Raw genomic sequence first — 9,752 nt, forward strand, 5'->3', positions numbered from 1 at the left:
AAGTTATTGCTAGCTAGCCTGCACACGGCTCATTAGCTTCCACACTTGCTGTGCAACATCGTTCTCACAGAAGTATATTGATGCTAACATTAACATGGGGCTTGTTAAAAAGTCACTGACATTCAACTGTTTCATCAATTGTATTGTTTCATTGCAAATTAGAATCAGAACCTTTTCTCTCCACAAAGGTGAATCCTCCGGTGCATTCAAGCTGAAGTGTACTTTGTTTTACTCGTTGGGCTCATTTAAAGGGGAGTTTACCTGTTTCAACTGAGGGCCAGTATCATCCAATCAAAATTGCACTTTCCGCCAACTGCAGCCCCAAACAGAAAATGAACAGAAAAAAGCGAGAATATGTATTTAGATTTATCGGCAAGCCATATGCAATCGTCAAAAGAGCCATATATAGCTTGCGAGCCATAGGTTCCCGACCCCTATATTAAATGATTAACCAATGTTTACATTCAAGTGTATCCATGCTCAAGTTCTTGATATGTATTACAAAAATGTATTAAACTCAATTCGCAAAGAAGCCACAGCTTTTGACATGATGGGTCAAAGTTCATTAAGGCCTTTTCAATTTAAAAGTATACACTCACCCGCCGACCATTTGGTGCAATCGAAATGCTATCAATTCATGAGCAAATCAAGTCTTAAATAGCCGTGTACAATTAGAACATGCTGAAGGTTGTGACACTGTCTGTTATACAGTATGTGTCTTAGAGTGGGTGTAGTGTAATGCGGTGTACCTGGAGAAAGCATACTGCATCATACAGAGTATTTAGGCGCCATGCTACGGTGAGACAAAAAACATTTCAGTTTAAAATGTCGATTCGAAGACATTTCTTACGAAACTGTTCGTGCATCCACATTGTGTTCCATACATTCTACTGAGCATGCACTAGAAAAACGTGCCAGCAGCATCTTTTCACAACCGTGTGCTTTACCAAAGAAAATGATTTATCAGCAAAAGCGCTTCACTGACCATTCCAAATATAAATATACTAAATACTTCACACGGACATTCTCCTCGTTCGAGGGAACTCCTGGAAGCTCTGTCCCGGTGAGTGTGTGCTTTCAGGGGAAGACTGTCCAGTATTGTCCCTGAAGCTGCTGTGGATCCTATAGGAAACAGAGTTGTAGGTGACAGAGCTGACACGGCAGCTTTTGCATTGGCTGCGGGTGACGAGGGGGCTATCGCAAAAGCCCAAACGGTAGCACACACAGGAGCAGAGCGAACTGAGGCTTGACTGTGCCTTGCACGCAGCTGGCGTCACCTGCAAATGTGGCCTGTGGTTGCAGGGGCTTCTCCCTCGCTCGTGGTTGTCGGCCGAGGAGCTGATGAGGTTGGTGCGACTCGTTCCCCCCTCCATGGCCGCAAAGAGAGGACTCTGGTTGTGACTGTACGCCCGCATGTTGTGTCTGCTCCTTTCATCGCAGTCGTTTCTGCTGCGCTCACCCACGAGATGGAGGCTTAAGGCCCCACCCACAAGCCCTCGGTCCTTCTTCAGAGATGCCCTCTGTTGAGCATCTCGTTTCTCATCTTCACTGTTCATGGTGAGGAAACGGAGCACCACCAGGTTCAGAAAGGCTCCGATAACTGTAAGTCCAACCAGGATGTACATGAAGCTGAAAACCACATAGAGGGTTTTCTCCTGGAGGTCTTCCTTTTTCTGCAAGGCCACAAAGTCTCCAAAGCCAATCGTAGTAAGGGTGATGAAGCAGTAGTAGTAAGCATGGAAGAAGCTCCATCCCTCAAAATGAGCAAAAGCGGCAGCCCCCACACACAGGGTGCCAATGCAGGACAAGAATCCCACGAGAACCATGTTTTCCATGGACACCCCTGTGTGTTTAAAGCCCAGGCACTGTTTGGTCTTCTGCAGGAGATAACGCACAAATGTGTTCATCCGCTCTCCCAGGCTCTGGAACATGACCAAAGTCAGAGGAATGCCCAGGACTGCATAGAACATGCAGAAGACCTTTCCTGCGTCGGTGCCTGGTGCCGCGTGACCGTAACCTTCATATGAGAGGAAGTTGTGGTCAAATCACTTTTGGTAGGAGGTGTACACAATACGTTTTGAAACACTTTTAATATGCAAACTGTCTTGAAAGCTTTGGCAAGTGTTTATGATTATTTGGATTATTTATAGTGTAAAGCTTCAGCGACTAGTTGAAATGAAATGAAAGTGTCGCGAGCGGCAGCGCCGCCCCAGCTGTCAACTCGCACGTGGCAATTTCTGCGTCATTTGGCACGTGAAAGCATCAACTAAATAACACCTTTGTGTAAAGTTTACACAACACTGTAAAGCTTTTAGGCGAAGGATGGTGGCAATGGTGGAATTGAAGAAGGTTACTCTCAGGGAAGTGACACGCAGCGTGAGAGATGTGTCAGGCTGAGATTCACATGACAGCCGAGGTGTGCACATGTGACGCCACAAACGCACACCTCGTTTGTGTTTCTCACATCGACTAAATAACGCCTTTGTGTAAAGTTTACACAAAGGCGTTATTTAGTTGATGCTTTCACGTGACTAATGACGCGTTTTATTCCGCGTCCGTGGAATCATCGGACTCGCGCCTTTTTTGTAATGAAATCTCTGCCAGCACCTACGGGACTCGAAGTGGATGCAGATGACATCGAGGAGCTAGTTGCTGACCATAATGAGGTCCTCAACACAGAGGATTTGATTTGTGCAGGCTTTTATTGAACAGTTCCATCCAGAAAATGCTATGAGAATCATCAACATGATGAATGATAATGTGATGCCTCAGTTTCGTAAGACCTTACAAGTCAGAAAGCAACAGGTGTCAATTAAGAGCCATCAACGACCATCACAAATGTAAATGTGGTGACTTTATTATATAGTGTATTTCTTTCATTAAAATACAAAAGCACATTTATTATACATAGAATAAGATATGTTGTGTGTAGTTTTAAGGCTTATTTAGTTGAAAAGTATATTTTATGGTAACCTGGGAACGGATTATTCCCATTTTAATGGTTTCCTACGGGATTTTATATATATATATATATATATATATATATATATATATATATATATATATATATATATATATATATATATATATATATATATATATATATATATATATATATATATATATATATATATATATATATATATATATATAATTCCTATATATCCTATATATATTTATATATATATATTAGATCTATATATATTATTATATATATTTTTATCCACTGGAATATATATATATACTCCTACTCCAACTTGTGTTGAGTCCAGATGCTCTATTTTGGAGAACTAGCTTTCAACATGTTCTGACATTTACTAAAGATATATATCTATACTATTTTATACTATTATAAATATTATAAATATACTAGGTACTATTTTATTCAAACAATGGGCCAAACCAAACAATAGGCCACTGTATATTTTACACTACCTTTGTTCGTGCAAAGTACACCTCCACAAACTTATTCTCACTAAATATCAGCTCGTTTTTCGGAAGGCAGTCTCTCGTCACGTGACGCTGCAGGCGCCTATTTCATACCAATGTATTATTCAAACGTGATTTCCATCTTACCAATGGTGGTGATGACTGTAATAGCGAAGTAAAAAGAACCAGCGAATTTCCACTGTCTCCCGGCTCGATGGGGCTCCGCCTGCAGTACCACTCGCTCGATGTCGCGGTACATTTCCTCGGAGAAGCAGTACTTCTTCTTCATATCGTTGCGCTTCTGCTCCAAGACGCGCCTGCGGGCGCTCTCCCTCTCCGACTCGAGTGCGTCGAACACGGCGGCGCCGACCAGCAAGTAGGAGAGCATGCAGAGGATGAGCGACAGCGTCCGGACGTTTTGTTTCTTCATCCTCGGCGCTAGCGTGCAACGTCTACAGCGGGCGGGGACGTACGGGTGTCAGCTTGCTGCTCTCGACATCAGCCTGTTGCACCAGAAGATACCCGATGTACGGTTCGAGACGCAACGAGGGAAACTGTTAATATTCTTGTGCATGGGAAGTGGCCGCAGATTTTCTCTTCGCATGCGCAAACAATCCCCCAGTACCATAGTGCGTGCGTGCATGCGTGCATACGTTGCGTGCGTGTGTGTGCGTGCAACAAGTCCATTCTCCTCCCATTGCGAGTCGCCGTTCAGCCCCATGGACAGATACTGAAACAACTCCGTTTAAACTCCGTTTTAGATTATTAGAAAGGTTGCAACAAGCACGCACTGGTTTCCCTCCAAAGAATTGGCACATTCTGTCAAGTACACGAACCGTACTTGCAATTGATGCAACAGCTCAAAAGATATTTTTTTTTTGTTGAGTGTGCGTGTGTAAGGTAAAGACAAGATTGGGGAAATTTCATGATTGATGTCAACTGCGAGCTGATCATGTGACTCCCGGAAATTGTGAAGCCTTTTTAAGAGCATGTGCCGAATAAAATGTTTGTCGAGTTCCCAGACCAATGTGCATCATTTTTCTCTCGCGAGTATTTTCAATCGCTACGAAAAGTTACCATTTTGGTTACTGTTAAAACACTAGGACTGCTGCCAGAATGACTAGCGCAACAGGTTATGGGCCCAGTACCACAGGCCAAAGATGGTTTAGACTTTTGTTTGATGGCGATGAGAAAAACTACGAGCTCTGGGAGACGAGGTTCCTGGCGCACATGGAGTTGCGAGGTCTCAGAGACGTTATTTTGGGCGTCCCGAACATTGAGGAAGACAGCGAAGAAGCTCTTGCCGAAGACAAGGCTAAGAATGGAGAGGCATATGGAGAGTTGGTGCAATGTCTGGACAGTAAGAGCCTATCACTGGTCATAAGGGACGCGAAACGTGACGGGAGAAGAGCATTGGAGATTCTCCGTGAGCATTGTGTTGGAAAGGACAAACCACGGGTGGTGAGTTTTTATTGCGAACTTTCCTCAGTCTGAAAAGGCAGTCACAGACTATGTTATCTGAGCAGAGACTGTATTCACCTCATTAAGAAGAGCAGAAGAGCACATTAGCGACGGGTTTCAGATCGCCATGGTGCTAAAAGGGCTTCCTGGCTCTTACAAACCGTTCGTTGTGCACGTCACCCAATCTAATGACATAATGACTTTCGGGGAATTCAAAACTAAGCTAAGAAGTTTTGAGAATACCGAAAAGTATGGAAAAGGTGACCAGAGTGCCAACGAAGACAATGTCATGAAAACCAGCGGGACTACAAGACCGCATGGGAGAGGGAGAGGGAGAGGAAGGAAAATGGAACTGGCTGATATCGAGTGCTACACCTGTGGTAAAAGAGGGCACATGGCCAGGACATGTCCTTGCACTTCCCAGCCGAGAAGAGAGGAAAGAAGGGGGGGACACGCCACATCAAGGCCGACGCGGTCGAGGACGAGGCCATGACGTCATGAAGGGAGCCGCTGACGAGATTGAGTCAGAGCACACATCCTTCTTCAATCTAAATGACCATTCGACAAGTGGAAACAAGAAAGGCTTTATGGTCGACAGTGGCGCCACAGCACATATGGTCAACGACGCCACAAAGTTCAAAACAGTCGACAAGAGCTTGAAACCTGAGGACCACATCATTGAGCTCGCAGACGGAAACAAGGTGAGCGGAATGGCAAAGATGAGAGGAGAGGCTGAGGTATACTTGCTGGACAGCGTGGGACGACGCGTGAAGACGAGACTCAAGTAAGCACTCTACATCCCAGCATTTCCGCAGAACATCTTCTCCGTCAAAGCAGCAACAGCGAGTAGAGCAGAGGTCCGCTTCAAAGACGGTGATGACTGGTTCGTCCACAGGGATGGGACAAAATTCAAAATGGAAGTGTTTGGTAGAATGCATTACCTAAACCAGGGGTCGGGAACCTTTTTGACTAAGAGAGCCATAAAAGAAAAATATTTAGAAATGTTTTTCAGCGAGAGCCACACGCACGCGCGCGCGCACATACAAACGCTCGCGTGCGCGCGCGCACACACACACGCGCGGCTACTTTTCAACGAAATATCAGAATGTTTTATTTAAAATAACTTTGTGATAGTATTCACCGTTAACATGGATGGTTTTCCGTTCCTCGTGTTTGGTAAAAATCCAGGAAAACGATCGGAATGAAATTCAATTTGCCGGTCCAGAGGCGAAGTTACTGCTAGCTAGCCTGCACACGGCTCATAAGCTTCCACACTTGCTATCTGCAATCTACTTCTCGAAGAAGTATGTCGATGGTAACGTTAACATGGGGCTTGTTAAAATGTCACTGACATTCAACTGTTTCATCGATGGTATTGTTTCATTGCAAATTAGAATCAGAACATTTTCTCTCCTCTAATGCTCCGGTGCATTCGCGCTGAAGTGCACAAATTGGGCTCATTTAAAGGGCGTTTACCTATTTCAACATGACAGCCACTATCATCCAATCAAAATTGCGCTTTCCGCCAACTGCAGCCCCAACGGGAAATGAACGACGAAAAAAACGACAATATGTATTATAATATGTAATATTTATCGGCGAGCCATATTCAATCATCAAAAGAGCCATATATGGCTCGCGAGCCATAGGTTCCCGACCCCTGACCTAAACACAATAGAATAGAAAAATGTCGATGAAGCGTATGGTTGTTATGATATCCAAACTTGGCACAAAATCCTGGGTCATTGTAACTTCGAAGACGTTGCTAAATTAGAAAAGGTGGTTAAACGAATGTTGATTAGCGGGAAACACGAGCCTAATCAAAACTGTGAAATATGCACACAGGGCAAGCTGACACAGAGCAGGAACAGACATGCAGACGCTAAAGCTGCAACTGTGCTACAGCTAGTGCACACAGACCTGTGCGGTCCTATCGAACCGACAGATAGAAATGGCTACAGGTACTCAATAGCATTCACTGATGACCACAGTGGGATGATTTTTCCATATTTTATTAAGGAAAAGGCTGACACGGCAAAGGCTACAGAAAAATTCATAGCCGATGTAGCCCCATATGGAAAAATAAAATGCATCCGATCCGACAACGGCACAGAATTCACTGGGCAAGAGTTTCAATCTTGACAGGAGGAGCACAACCGGATATTGTTTTAGCCTAACTAATGAAGGTCCAGCTATATCGTGGAAGAGTATAAAACAGCCAACTGTGGCATTATCAACCTGTGAAGCTGAGTATATGGCACTAGCGGCCCCAACTCAAGAAAGCATGGACCTTGTCCAATTATTAAAAGGGATAGACAGCAGTAACCGCCACGTACCAGTAAAAATATGAGGACAATCAAGGGGCAATAGCTTTGTCCAAAAACCCAATGTGTAGGCAGAGAAGCAAACACGTAGATATTAAATATCATTTTGTCTGCGAACACTGAGGGGAAAATATCTGTAAAATATTGACCGACAGAAAACATGGTTGCGGATGTTTTTACTAAGGCGGTGACGAAAGTGAAACTTGAAAGATTCAAGAGATATTTGTTTGGAGAAATGTGAATATTTTAAAGCTTGCACAGTGTTGCAAATATGTAGGATGTTTTTATTTTGACAACAATGTATTTCTTGTTTCGATGTTTTTCGTGTTTTTCCTTTTTTTTTGCTGCATGAAATTGTGAACATGTCTTTGAGTAGGAGTGTTGAGTGTGCGTGTGTAAGGCAATGACATGATTGGGGAAATTTCATGATTGATGTCACCTGCGAACTGATCATGTGATACCTGGGAATTGTGAAGCCTTTTTAAGAGCATGCGCAGAATAAAATGTTTGGCGAGTTCCCAGACCAATGACTGACACGGCTGTGCATCATTTTTCTCTCGTGAATGTTTTCAATCGCTACGAAAAGTTACCATTTTGGTTACTGTTAAAACTCTCGGACTGCTGCCAGGATGAATAGCGCAACATTTTTGCTTTGTAATGCCGTGATAAAATGAAAGGCATTTTCGGGTTGACTCAAGAACACGGCAAACTCGGTCTCACTATGGATGTGCATTGGAGAAATGAAAGAAAAATAAATGCAACGCTCTATTCCCTGCTCGAGAGACCCATTCTTTCGGATTTTGGTTTCCATGGTTACTTGTGTCAAAAGTAAGCGCGGGCGCAGTCAGTTTCAGGCTGCAAACGTCATTTTACTTTTTTCTTCTCTCTTCAAAACAAAACGACAATATCTTTGGACATTCTTGTCCAAAGATATTGGAAGGGAGAAGCGAAGTCCTGTATTTTAGCAGCACAAATGTTTGGGTTTGACATTAGATCCGCTTTTATTTCCAATATGACATCATATTCAGTACTTATACTTGCAACAAAAGATTGTGTCAGGAAGGGCATCCGACGTAAAAGCTTGTCTAAAACAAACATGCGAATCAAACGTCTTAAGATGGAGGACACTGATTCGCTGTGGCGACCCCTTAAGAAAAAGCCAATAGGAAAAGAAGATACTTGCAACAAAAGAGTGCCGTTGGGGATGGGGGTTGAACAAAAAAGCATAGTTAGTGTTGGAAAGGATCCACATATTGATGTTAGTTGTTGTTATATATTTTGTGGCTCTACAGCACATGTGTCAAAATCAAGGCCCAGGGGGCTAAATGTAGCCCGCCACATCATTTTATTCCGCCCGCGAAAGCAAATCAAACGTGTGAAATTCCATGCTGCCAAAATTTCAAATTTCTCATGTAAACCACAATAACAGTCATTATTTTTGCCTTCAAATGTGAAAATATAACATTCATAACTGGCCCTTAGAGCACAGGTGTCAAAGTCAAGGCCCGGGGGCCAAATCCGGCCCGCCACATCATTTTTTTCGGCCCGCGAAAGCAAATCAAACTTGTGAAATTCCATGATACTTGCTAAGATCCTGACCAAAATGTTGTTTTTTTTTGGATGTAAACCACAATAACAGTCATTATTCTTGACTTCAGATTTGAAAACTAGTTATTCATTAATTGGTTGTGCGCTCTATATGTAATATGTGGAGGGGCTTAAACATTCTAATGGCCTCCCCAAATTCATAACGGCCCTCAAGAAGAAACCTTAACTATAATGTGGCCTGCGGCAAAAATATGAGTTTGACACAGGTGCTCAAGAGTCTTCTTCTTTTCCTTTGGACTTTCCCCTTCAGGGGTCGCCACAGAGAATCAATGTCCTCCATCTAATCCGGCTTTGAGCATCCTCCTCTCTCACACTAGCTACCTTCGTGTCCTCGTTGACAACATCCATAAACCTCCTCTTTGGTCTTCCTCTCGGTCTCCTGCCTGGCAGTTCAAGGCTCAGCATCCTTCTCCCGATATAGTCGCTCTCTCTCCTCTGGACATGTCCAAACCATCTCAGTCTGGCCTCTCTGAATTTCTCTCCAAAGCCTCTAATACAGACATGGGCAAACTACGGCTCGCGGGCCACATACGGCCTATTAGGCTTTTTAATCCGGCCCGCCGAACTTGTCCAAATGATGGTGAAAACAGTGTCTGAAACTCATGACAAAAAAACTAGCGGACACCAGGGCAGACAACTCTGAAAAGTTGCCTGCCCGGCCATAAAGTTGCCTGCCCTATTTTTCACAACTTGAAACACAATAAGAGGACCAAGCCCCCAAAAAAAACCAATGTTGCAAAGTATAAAGGTTTTTTTTTAATTAAGGATGTACCTACCACAAATGCTACCTAGCTTAATTTACGGTAAATACCCCTTTCTGAAGATTATGCTCCAGTTTACGGTTGTCCATTCACTGGTGCACAATGCAATCTTTGCGTTGTGGTGTCTGCTAAATCCCACTAAGCGCCTTTCAAAACTCTCAAGTACACT

The 9,752-nt window shown here is 43.5% G+C and overlaps 1 protein-coding gene across 1 annotated transcript in view; it reads right to left on the minus strand.

The window, feature by feature from the left end:
• Positions 1 to 4,388, minus strand: part of kcnk15 (potassium channel, subfamily K, member 15) — a 4,824-nt gene extending 436 nt beyond the window's left edge. The window contains exons 1-2 of the mRNA XM_088992401.1: positions 3,577 to 4,388; positions 1 to 2,017 (exon numbers count right to left, since the gene is read on the minus strand). The exon at positions 1 to 2,017 is cut by the window's left edge and continues 436 nt beyond it. Of these exons, the coding sequence (XP_088848527.1) occupies positions 1,014 to 2,017; positions 3,577 to 3,859 (1,287 nt within the window). The 5' untranslated portion in view covers positions 3,860 to 4,388 and the 3' untranslated portion in view covers positions 1 to 1,013. The remainder of the gene's footprint in view (positions 2,018 to 3,576) is intronic.
• Between the last annotated feature and the right edge of the window lie 5,364 nt (positions 4,389 to 9,752).

The sequence above is a fragment of the Hippocampus bargibanti genome, linkage group LG01, assembly GCF_051943395.1.
Source record: "Hippocampus bargibanti isolate YZ-2025 linkage group LG01, ASM5194339v1, whole genome shotgun sequence".
NCBI lineage: Eukaryota > Metazoa > Chordata > Actinopteri > Syngnathiformes > Syngnathidae > Hippocampus > Hippocampus bargibanti.